Here is a 13,022-nt window from a genome sequence, read left to right on the forward strand (position 1 = left end):
CCATGGCGGTCCTGTTTCAGGAGGCTTTTTTTTCAGCCTGGTCCGCTTTTCTGTGCTGCTTATTCAGCCTTCTGTTCTGCCAATCCCCTCTTGGGACCTCACTTGGGGGTGCTTCAGCCTATTCCTCGGTTGCACTGTGATGCCTTCCTTGGATGGTAGCATTCTGTTAGCCATTGTTTCAGCTACACAGTGCTCGGCCCTTGCAGCTCCATCTACTTTTGGATTTGCAACAAAGTATTAAAAAGTGAAAGTTAGATATAGGATTGTTTAGTTTGTCCCATTACTTTTGGCCCCTTAAAAAGTGGGAGGCACATATAGAAACCGTTGTAATTCCTACACCGTTCATCTGATTTGGATGTAATTACCCTCAAATTAAATGTGAAAGTCTGTAGTTAAAGCACATCTTGTTTTGTTTCATTTCAAAGCCATTGTGGTGGTGAATAGAGGCCAAAATATGAAAATTCTGTCAATGTCCCAATATTAATGCACCTGACTGTGTGTGTGTGTGTGCGTGTGTATATGTATGTATGTATATATGTATATATATATATATATATATATATATGTGTGTGTGTGTGTATATATATATATATATATATATATATATTTTTTTAGGCTCCTTTGTTTTATTGATTATGTGGATATGGGACTGTTAGGATGTTGTAAATCAGCCATGATCGAATGGGCCAGGTGCCTGGTTGGGAATGAGACTACTGTCCTGGAAGTTGCCTACAGAGAACCTGCTGTGTTTGAGACCCCAGTTTTCAATTTAAATGAATCTTAACTTTAGGAGACCTGCTGAATGATAACATTACATTAGCTTTTCCTTTAATGAAAATAAATTGTAAATAGCCATTTTTATATTAACTACAGAAAATTGGCTTATTAGACAAAGAAGACAATATCGCCTCTCACTAAAATACTATTTAGCAAACGAAGTGGAACAACATAATGTTCTGCTTCTCAGTACTTCCTGCACATCATTACAAAAGGAGGAAATAATAACTCCCATGGATACATTAAAGGGGTCTTGACTGACCATGTGTTAGGAGGATAATTGAGGAATAACACAGTCTGTGATCCCGCTTTCAAACCTTAATTTCTTTAGTAATAGTTACCAGCAGGGTATCTGAGACAAAGGCTTCTGAGATACATTGCTTGCTACAATAAAACAAATTTGATGTTTCCTCGAGGGTTGCAGGCAGCTACTGTGATGGTTGCTCTCAAGTTCACTGCCCATTGATGAGTGGGGTAATGTAGAGCTTGGAAGTAAGCAATATGAACAAAGTGTTCTTGTCTTCATGCCCATAGCTTGTCCATGGCATAACTAAAGATTGTTTAGACTGCAATGGCTGCCTATCGGATAGCAATAATAAAACACTATAAATATTCAGATAACTGGTTTATGTATTATACCATGCAGACTGTACATCAAGGTAGAGATGTAATCACAATTTCCATCTTTAAAGTTTACAGTAACTATTATTACATTTTATTTATAGGACGCCACAAGAGGTCCGCAGCGCGGTACATACAGTAAAGGGTACACAGAACATTACATTACAATACAGTAACCAACTTATAAACAGAGCGCAAGTAACAATTAGCAACACAATACAGCTGGGAAGGTGAAGGCTGTCATAGAAGTGCTAGAGAAGAAGGCTATGAGACAGTGGGGAGGAGGACCCTGCTCCTAGGAGCTTACATTCTAGGGGAGAGGGGAGACAGACAGATGACATGAGGCAAGAGTGCGTAGAGGGGGACCTGAGTGCAGGAAGTAGGTGAGGTAGAGATGGCTGAGGCAGGAGGGACAGAGCCTTGGTGATGGTTATGTGGTGCAAGGGTATGCTTTGATGAACAGATGGGTTTTCAGTGCACGTTTGAAGCTCTGCAAGGTCGTGGAGAGCCTAATCGAGCGAGGGAGCTCATTCCAGTGAAGGGGGGCTGCATGAGCAAAATCTTGTATACGTGCATGAGATGAAGTAACCAGGGTGAAGGAGAGGTAACAGTCATTGGCAGACCGAAGTGAGCTGGAGGGAGTATGTAAGGAGATGAGGTTTGAGATGTAGGAAGCAGTAGAGTTAGAGAGGGCCTTGTATGTGAAGGTGAGGAGTTTGAAGAGGATTCTGTAGGGGAATGGGAGCTAGTGCAAGTTTTGGCAGAGGGGAGCAGCAGAAGTGGAACGGCGGGAGAGGAAGATAAGTCTAGCTGCCGCATTGAGAACAGACTGGAGGGGAGCAAGATGGCAACGTGTGAGGCCAGTAAGGAGAAGGTTGCAGTAGTCAAGCCGAGAAATGATTAGTGAATGAATAATCAGTTTGGTAGCATTCTGGGAGAGGAAAGGCCTAAATACGAGTGATGTTGCGTAGCTGGAGCCGACAGGAGTGAGCCAGAGATTGAATGTGGGGTGTCAAGGAGAGGGTGGAGTCAAGGGTGACACCCAAGCAGCGAAGTTGGGGGACAGGGGAGATGATTGTGTTGTCAACAGTGATAGCGAGATTGGTTGGAGTGGAGACTCTTATTAGGGGGAAAGATGATGAGTTCGATTTTGTCCATGTTGAGCTTCAGAGAGCGCTCGGACATCCAGGAAGAGATTGCGGAGAGGCAACTGGTTACCTGAGAGAGGACAGAAGGGGAGAGTTCAGGAGAGGAGAGGTATAGTTGTGTGTCATGGGCATAGAGGTGGTATTGGAGTCTAAAGGAGCTGATTAGTTCTCCTAGTTTAGAAGTGTACAGGGAGAAGAGCAGTGGGCCCAGGACAGAACCCTGTGGGACACCAACGGGAAGAGGGGAGGTGGAGCCGGAGGAAGACACAGAGAAGGAGCGTTTGGTGAGGTAAGAAGTGAACCAGGCATGGACGGTGTTAGAGATGCCAAAGGTCTGAAGGGTGCGAAGGAGGGGAGTATGGTCCACGGTGTCAAAGGCTGCAGAGAGGTCCAGGAGGATGAGCAGAGAGAAGTGGCCCCTGCATTTGGCTGCAAGCAGGTAATTGGTGACTTTAGCCAGGGCAGTTTCAGTGGAGTGACGTTGGCGAAAACCAGATTGGAGAGGATCAAGGATAGAGTTGTTAGAGAGATGGCTGGTGATGCGACTGTAGACAGTCGCATCACCATCGTAACTGTATACCTTTATCTTCAATGGGGGATAATGTTGTTGTATCTGAGAGGTTTGTAAATCTGAGCGATGCAATAGGACGCTCCTCCCCCCACCCATAACAACTGTAATACAGTTGGCATTCTAGGACTAAGGACTACACCCAACTTGAAGTTTTATGATTCGGTGGATCGCGTGATGCCTTTATCAGTTGTTCTCAAGCAGGATATTTTTAAACTTGTAATGGGGTTCTTGAAGCTCAACTCTGGGCCATTGGAGACACAGGGGAATGCAGAAAGTATAATTTTCTGATTCATCTTGCCTAATTCCACCAAACAACCACCAAAAACAGCGTTTTTAAATTTGGGTAGAAACTGATTTTTTTTTTTTTTTTATGCAGTGAGGTGGTTCTTGGTTTGGCAAACTTTACTATAGAGGAGCTCAAATTTCCATACTGGGGTTGAATATGCATAGCAACATAGCTGATGGTAGATATTCTGCCAATAATCTGCATCTATAAGTTTTACATATTTAGCCTATTGATCTTCTAAGATGCCACCTCTATGATGTTGCCGAGAGGCCCATATTGACAGTCCAATTCTCCCAGAAAGGCCTGCTAGGGTAAGGGATCAGGCTATCCCGTCTGCGTTGGCCTGTGTTTCTTAATGTCTTTCTGCTGCTCAATATTGTCTTTCAAAAACGCAGTTAATCATCATCATGACATGACCTGACAATAAACCCTACCACTCAAGCTTGCTGCATAGGAACTGTCTTGGAACACTTGACTTTGAACTGTCCTTAGCTCTCCACATTCAATCTGTTTCCATATCCTGTAACATACGTCTAAGAATCATATAAAACATATGTACTGTACATATCTTACACAAGAAACTGCAAAAACTTTAATTCGTTCACTATTTGGGTCGCTTGGGATCCTGGCGGTCAGAATCCCGACACCGGCATCCCGACAGGGTTAGAATACCCACACTTGTCGGTCAGTATCCTAACCATTTCCTTAACCCTCCCTTCCTGGTGCCTAAACCTAACCTCCTCCCCTAGTGCCTAACACTAACCCCAGGACTTTCCGTTGGGATACCGGCGCCGGCATTCTAAGTCCATCATCCCAACTGTTGGTATTTTGACCAGATCCCTCTTATCTGATTATTGCAATAGTCCCCTTACTGGTCTTCCCCATAAACAGACTCTCACCACTAACTTTTTTTAATGCAGCAGCTATATAGAATGTTTTGTCAAAGCTTCCTTTTACTGCTTTTCCATTCTGTCAGTCCCTACATTAGTTGCCTCTATTTTACCAAATTCAATATAAATATTTTTGCTTGCATTAAGGCTACACCAACATAATCTCTTCACTTATCTCAAAAAATCTCCCCCCCCCCCCCCCCCAAGGAGTCCTACTGTTCCCTTTATTTTTCAGGATCTTACTTAGTTGTCATGGAGCCCCCTCAGAAATATTAATATAGCTAACTGAATTATATGGCTCGATCCAATTAGATGTGAAGGGGGTGAGTTGCTGTTTTAAAGGCATACAATTTACCACCCTTGCGGCCTGATTTCACCCCGGACTCTCACATTTTTGCTCACAGCACTATGAGGCTGCAAACAAAAAAATTAGAGTTATGGTAGACATACCTTGATAACTCCTTTTCTTTGAGGTCCATAGGGTACAATCGAGCGCTCGTAGTACACAGACAGGACGCTACTTTGAATGACATTGCACTGTTTGTGGGTGGTAACAGGGGAAGGTGCTTGTGAACGGGGGAATGGTTGTGCGAACACAGGCGTGTCTGACCGTCAGAACGGCGTTTAATGGGTGTGCATAATTAGCAAAGTATCATCATTGCACACGTGACTTGGTTGTTATTTAGCCTAAACTGCTCGGGGTAGGTTAGGTCAACCCCAAGCGCTGCGAGCAGCTCCGATGGCCCTCGATGTTCACGATTAATCAGACACTTCCCGGAGTTGACGTGTGCTGCGAGTGACAGGTGGGAGGTTTTGTAATCCAGCGTAGGCTAACTGCCGTCGCTCACTAAGACATAGAGGGCGTCCTTACAGCGCAAAGAGCGAGTGCTTTATTTGCATACCCGGCCCCTTTTTGCAAGCGAGCGATCGCATCTTGCGAGCGGCTGTGAATGAGGTCCTGAGTTTGTACGCTCCACATATATACTCTCCGTACATCCAGGGAGGCTTCACCTACAGAGAGGTCTGGAGCCTGAAAAGCTGGACCTACAATTTCTTCATTTACATGAAAATGGGACACTACCTTAGTAAGGTAACCCTCCCTTGTATGAAGAACAGCTCTATCCTCTTGAAAAATCTAAATTGGGGAGCGACAATAGCGCTGCCAAATCAGAGACTCTGCGTGCAGTAGAGATAGCGAGAAGAAAAAGTGTCTTTGCTGTCAACCATTTCAAATCCACAGAGTCCAATGGTTCAAATGGGAGAGCTTGTAGCCCTTTAAGAACCAAAGACAGATCCCACGGTGCTACCAGTGAGACAAAAGGAGGCTGAAGTCGCAGAACTCTGTGAAAAAAAATTCTAACATCTGGTAATGAAGCAATCTTTCTCTGGAACCAGACTGACCATGCAGAAACCTACTCTCTCAAAGCGGTCAGGCGGAGACCAAGGTCTAAACCAGCCTGGTAAAAAGTCAGTACCCGGGAAACCCTAAACACCTTAGGGTCATACCTCCTGTGGGAACACCAGTGACCAAAGAATGCGAAACCCTGTAATAGATGCGGGCAGAGGCAGGCTTTCGTGCTCTAAGCATCGTTTGAATCACAGAGCTGGAGAAACCTTTTGGCTCTTAGCATGGAAGATTCAAGAGCCACGCCATCTAAGCCAGACGAGGTAAATCTGGATGCTGGCAGGGACCCTGCATTAGCAGATCCTGCTATAGAGGAAGAGGATACGGACTGTCTATGGATAGATTCTGTATGTCGTTGAACCAATGACTTCTGGACCAAGCCGAAGCCACTAGTGTTATTGTTCCGCCTTCCTGCTTGAATTTCCTGAGGACTCTTGGGAGGAGGGATTTTGGAGGAAAGAGATACATCAGCTTGAAGTCCCATCTTACTGCCGCACTGATGGACCACGAATGCTGCTGATGGGTCTCTGGACCCGTACCTGGGGACGTTGTGGTTGTGACATGATGCCATGAGATTTATGTCTGAAACACTCCCGGGTGGAGAGACCACTCTCCGGCGTGTATGTCCTGATGACTTAGGAAGTCTGCTTCCCAATTGAGGACTCCCGGTATCAATATTGCCAAGATGGCTGGAAGATGACGTTGTGCCCAAATCAGAACCTTTGTCACTTCCTTCATTGCTGCATGACTTTGTGTGCCTCCCTGATGCCACTGTAGTCGCATTGTCAGACTGGATCTGGATCGGCCTACCCTGGAGTAGGTCCTGTGCCATGACAAGTGCTTTGTGTACTGCTCGCAGAATACTTCAGGGAAGATGGACTTCAGGGAAGATGGACAAATCAGGAAAGTAATCTGCCAATGTGTGATGAACCGTCACTGCCCCCCATCCATGAAGACTGGCGTCTGTGGCGAGAAGCACCCAATTTGGAATCCAGAATGGGCGCCCTTTGTCCAGATCCTTTCTTAGCCACCACAGGAGGGAGAGACGAACCTCTGGAGTGAGAGAGATCCTCTGGGACTTTAGTAGATGATACTGTCCATTCCACCTGGAGAGAATCAATTTTTGCAGAAGTCTGGAATGAAACTGAGCATATCCCACCATGTCGAAGGGGGATACCATTGATCCCAGGACCTGCATTGCTGATAGGACGGATACCCTTTGCTTGCGCTGCAGCTTGCATACTCTCCATGATAGGGTGACAATTTTCCTCTGGTAAAAAGACCCTTTGTGCCTCATAGTACAGAAGTGCTCCCAGATGTACCATCTGCAGTGTTGGAGAAAGAGAGGATTTCTTCTAATTGATGATCCAGACTTGCTTCTGTAGGCAGGCTATAGTCAGCTGAAGATGGTGTTGTAAAACAACTGGAGTTGTGCCAATATCAGAAGATCATCCAGATATGATAGTATTCTGACTCCCTGATGCCTGAGATAGGCTGTCATTATCTTGGAAAATACCCAAGGGGCTGTTGATAGGGCAAAGGGTCGTGCCTGGAACTGGTAATGTTGCTGTAGGACAGCAAACCGTAAAAATTGTTGGTGGGATGGCATAATAGGAACATGCAGATATACATCCTGAATGTCCAGGGAAACCATAAAATCCTCAGGTTCCATTGCCAAAATAATTGACCGGAGAGTTTCCTTACGGAACTTTGGTATATGGATAAACCTGTTGAGGGTTTTTAGATTTGGAACAGGGCGATGAGACCCATTCGGTTTCTGAACCAAAATTAGATTGGAATAATAACCCCTTCCTTGTTGAACCACAGGAACCTAACGAAGAATGGCAAAATCACTCCCAGTGTACAAACCTGGTAGAAAATTACCACAACAGGCTAAAGCTGTTATTGCAGCAAAAGGTGGTCCTACCAAGTACTAGTCTGCAGGGTTTAAATGCAAGCAGCATTTTCCAGTCTGCAGACAAATAATGAATTGTGTTTGACAACTTATTTTAAAAAGCTACTGGTTCGCAACAAAATTATCTCATATCTGCATAATAGTTCAGTAAGACACAAAACACTATTACATAATCGTACGCAACCTTTTATTAATGGTCATCTATATAGTTTATCCAGTTCCTCAATAATTAAAACATAACTTTTAATAACGATTCCTAAACTTAATAAGCATGCGAAATATAATCAAAAAGTGAAATTAGTGAAAAATTTATGTGTAATGTGTGTATCTATTTTAAAAATCTTTTTACTCCAATAATATTTGCCATTATATTAATGACTTATTATAAATTAGTGTCCTCCAATATTAATGGTTCATCAATCAATTGTTATAAGATTACAGTATGATTCACCAGATATTTATTACATGATCACAGTGTAATTAATGTTTATCATATATTGCACTTGGCATAAGGATAGATCAAAAAAAGCAACTATAGGTGGTACAACTATATTAGTCATTTATTCTACACCCTATCTTAAGTCCATATGAAACATTACTGGTCCTGGTGCACCAAACCCCAATATAAACGGACATGAAGGTTATCAGAACGTGTTATTGTGTATTAGGTTGTAATCCGACCAAATTTACTGTGTCCACAACAGTCTTGTAACTATCAATTTGTTTGTTATGTCAATATCGATCATCCAGCACACCACCAACGACGGCCAGCCTGCATGCTCGGTCGATGGACTATATGTTTATTGTCCATACGTGCCCGCGCATCGCAGTTCGTTGGAGGCACTGAAAATTATCGTTATTGTTCATATCGTGCATTTTAATCGTACCATCTTTACGCACCATTACTGTAAAGGTGCGTGCGCACGGTACAATATCTATGAATGATAACGATATCACTAAACTGTATATCATTCATTTTTATGTAGTGAACGACCAACGATGCGCCTCCCTGCATGAACGATAATAATATCTATGATTGTCCGTACATGTAGGCCAACTTGCACGATATTGTGAACTTTGCCTGTTCAGAGATGTGGCTGGATGACTTCACTGAAAGATATCTTTCAAGTCGTTGGTGGTACAGATCATACCGTGTGTATGCAGCTTAACAGTCACATCAGTAACATTACAATGTTATTGGTACTGTGATCTACACAGAGAGGAGCTGTTGTGGCTGTAAAGGGGCACATCCACTAGGCAAAGACAGTACGATTACAACATCGTAATCATACCGTCGTTCCCCCATTCCCTGCAGTGCCTACACTGAACGATTAGTCGTTCAGTGTAGGCACCCTCCATCATCCCCGAACATGGCCAATGTGTCGTTATCGGCAGATTGACCGGCATGTTCGGGCGATGATTGATGTTTGAAACGACCAGCGGGAGCGTGCTTCGCTTGTCGTTTCCGACATTTTAGTGTACAATTCATGCACGATTAATGAGCGATTGTACAATAATGATATCGTTATCCTTCAATCACTCATTAATATCGCCTAGTGGATTGGCGCCCAACAGTCACATCAGTAACAATATTACAATGTTATTGGTACAGTACTGTGATCTGCACAGAGAGCTGTTGTAGCTGTAACAGTCACATCCGTAACAGTGTTACAATGTTATTGGTACAGTACTGTGATCTGCACAGAGCTGTTGTGGCTGCAACAGTCACATCGGTAACATTGTTAAAATGTTATTGGTACTGTGATATACACAGAGAGATGTTGTGGCTGTAACAGTCACATCAGTAAAGGTGCCTACAAACTTGGCGATATTTTACACGATTTGCCCGAATCAAACGCATCATGACGACAAATCGTGTAAAATATGCCCAAATCATGAGTGTCCACTCACGATGCCGATGCGCGTCCCCGCAGGTCGTACATCGCATCTTCAGATCTGCCGTGCTGTAGGGCAGATCTGACAATCTCAGTCACGATTTCACTGGAATAGTTAGAAGGCACGATAGATCGATTGTCACATCGGACAGTTTTTAACACCAAATCATGCCCACAACTGCTGGGGTGCTGCTGGGAAGAGTTCAAGGGGAAATCGGACACAATGTTGGATCGTGAGCACATGGCCAAGTGTGTAGGCACCTTAACAGTTTTCAGTGTTATTGGTACAGTAATGTGTTCTGCACAGAGAGCTGTTGTAGCTGTAACAGTAACAGTGTTACAATGTTATTGGTACTGTGATCTGCACAGAGAGCTGCTGCTGCTATCATGTCAGATCATAAAAATGTTGCAATTGAATCCCATACAAATTCAGAGGCTCATATATGGTGCATCCACTTAATACATTTTATTTCAAGTCCACATTTTCGAACATATTGGATTACTTCACAGCATTATTAGATTGTGTCACAATAACTAAATCATTTTCAGCAATATCTGTATATTAATTAAACTTTTTCATTCAAGGACCTTAAGAATATATTGTTATACGATTGTAACTTTTTTTTTACCAGTAACACTGATCCTACTTATTGTTAATGTGGAGATAATTGTCTCCTTTATGCCAGCCACACATGTATTGCTTTGTCTGAGTGTACCGCGGCTTCATGGCTACAATTTACATATAGTAGACGTAACCAGCTCTCTTGTCAGGTTTGTATGGACACAAATCATATGAGGTTTACATGACCACCCGGATAGATCATGTAGTGAGCATGTGAGGAGATACTATAAAACCGCATTACACACTGCTAGGGGTGTGCTGCGTGACTGCCCGACGCACGTTTCACAATTAGCTTAGTCATAGAAACAAAGCTTACATAGGTTGTTCAATGACAAAGCTAATTGCGAAATGCGCATCGGGCGGTCACTCAGCACACACCTAGCAGTGTGTATTGCTGTTTTAAAGTTTCTAAAACCTCTAGAGCACGAGTTTTTAATGTTACTACTATTATATTTTACATTAATTTCTAGACACAATCTCCTTTACATTATAATTTTAGAATATTGGAAACTAAAAGGAAATACATTATTTAAAAGCCATGAGGTTACAAACATTTCTTTGGTGCTTGTGGGACACAAAACTGCCTTCCAGACTTACCCGCGTCTCCTGAATTTAGAGGAATGAATGTATGCAGTAATTGGTGCTTTTACATCCTTATTAAAGATCAGACAGACAGACCAAGGAATCCACAAACTCACATTATACACAAAACACTACCTGTAGGTTCATACTATTGTATATCGTCATTGTAGCTTACGGCAGTATGTAAAGCGTAACATAAGGGAGAGAAACCGTGATAAATGTAGTGGGATTCTGAGATAAAAAGAAGTTAAGTCTGGGGACATAGAAGCTGCAGTGATGTAGAGGGTCCTTTTGTCATTCTGCATTTTTAATGTTTGTTTTTAATTTGCTTTACACCTGCTGCCTATGTTCTCTTGGCTCGGTTTCAGCTTAATTTTCTGTATTTTCCTCCTGGGCATCACAAAGCCTAAAAGCAACGTGATAAGTGGTGCTGTTTAAGAGCGAATATCCTTTCTTGTGCTAATGCGACCTTGCTTTTTCCTCAGGTCCTGCACACGCTCCCAAGACAGACCGCACAGCATATTTGGGGGAAAGACGATTCACGGCACCTTTTAGAAGCTGCAAAGGTATTAATAGCTCCATCCTGCTCTGATAGCTCTGGGATGAGATGGAAAACACCCAGAGAGCATTCTCCAATTTATTCTGCATCATACTGAATAATGTCTTATTTTGTGTGCAATGAAAAATGAATGAATTAGTTCTTCACTGCCAGTAACAGAAACTAAGATGCAAGAGAAGAGTTAGGCTTCTGCTTTTCACATATAGAGTTCTGTAGTGTGTGTGTGTGTGTGTGTGTGTGTATATATATATATATATATATATATATAACACACACACACACACACACACACACACACACGTGCATAAATATTGGGACATTGACAGAATTTTCACATTTTGGCCTCTATTCACCACCAAAATGGCTTTGAAATTAAACAAACAAGATGTGCTTTAACTGCAGACTTTCAGATTTAATTTGAGGGTAATTACATCCAAATCAGGTGAACGATGTAGGAATTACAAAAGTTTCTATATGTGCCTCCCACTTTAACGGGCCAAAAGTAATGGGACAAACTAAACAATCCTATATCTAACTTTTACTTTTTAATCCTTTTACAATTACAGCCTGAAGTCTGGAAGGCATAGACATCACTAGACACTGGGTTTCATCCCTGGTGATGCTCTGCCAGGCCTCTACTGCAAATGTCTTCAGTTCCTGCTTGTTCTTGGGGCATTTTCCCTTCAGTTTTGTCTTCATCAAGTGAAATGCATGCTCATTCGGATTCTGGTCAGGGGATTGACTTGGCCATTGCATAACATTCCACTTTTTAGCCTTAAAAAACTCTGTGGTTGCTTTTGCAGTATGCTTCGGGTCATTGTCCATCTGCACTGTGAAGCACCGTCCAATGAGTTCTGAAGCATTTGACTGAATATGAGCATATAATATTGCCCAAAACACTTCAGAATTCATTCTGCTGCTTTTGTCAGCAGTCACATCATCAATAAATACAAGGGAACCAGTTCCATAGGCAGCCATACATGCCCACGACATGACACTACCACCACCATGCTTCACTGATGAGGTGGTATGTTTTGGATCATGAGCAGTTCCGTTCCTTCTCCATACTCTTCTCATCACTCTGGTACAAGTTGATATTTGTCTCACATAGGATGTTGTTCCAGAACTGTAATGTTTTTTTTTAGATGTTGTTTGGCAAACTCTAATCAGGTCTTCCTGTTTTTGTGGCTCACCAATGGTTTACATCTTGTGGTGAACCCTCTATATTCACTCTTGTGAAGTCTTCTCTTGATTGTTGACTTTGACACATATACACCTACCTCCTGGAGAGTGTTCTTGATTTGGCCAACTGTTGTGAAAGGGTTTTTCTTCACCAGGGAAATAATTCTTCTGTCATCCACCACAGTTGTTTTCCGTGGTCTTCCGGGTCTTTTGGTGTTGCTGAGCTCTCCGGTGCATTCTTTCTTTTTAAGAATGTTCCAAACAGTTGATTTGGCCACACCTAATGTTTTTGCTATCTCTCTGATGGGTTTGTTTTGATTTTTCAGCCTAATGATGGCTTGCTTCACTGATAGTGACAACTCTTTTTGGATCTCATATTGAGAGTCGACAGCAACTGATTGCAAATGTCACACCTAGAATCAACTCCAGACCTTTTACCTGCTTAATTGATAATGAAATAATGAGGGAATAGCCCACACCTGTCCATGAAATAGCTTTTGAGTTGATGGTCCCATTACTTTTGGCCCCTTAAAAAGTGGGAGGCACATATAGAAACCGTTGTAATTCCT

At 42.7% G+C, this 13,022-nt stretch overlaps 1 protein-coding gene across 1 annotated transcript in view; it reads left to right on the forward strand.

The window, feature by feature from the left end:
• The window catches only part of ABCB7 (ATP binding cassette subfamily B member 7), a 153,591-nt gene that overhangs the window by 9,934 nt on the left and 130,635 nt on the right, over window positions 1–13,022 (forward strand). Inside the window, exon 2 of the mRNA XM_088445562.1 lies at window positions 11,198–11,278. Within this exon, the coding sequence (XP_088301688.1) occupies window positions 11,198–11,278 (81 nt within the window). The remainder of the gene's footprint in view (window positions 1–11,197; window positions 11,279–13,022) is intronic.

The sequence above is a fragment of the Taudactylus pleione genome, unplaced genomic scaffold (assembly GCF_031769625.1).
Source record: "Taudactylus pleione unplaced genomic scaffold, aTauple2 ptg000381l, whole genome shotgun sequence".
NCBI classification, from domain to species: domain Eukaryota; kingdom Metazoa; phylum Chordata; class Amphibia; order Anura; family Myobatrachidae; genus Taudactylus; species Taudactylus pleione.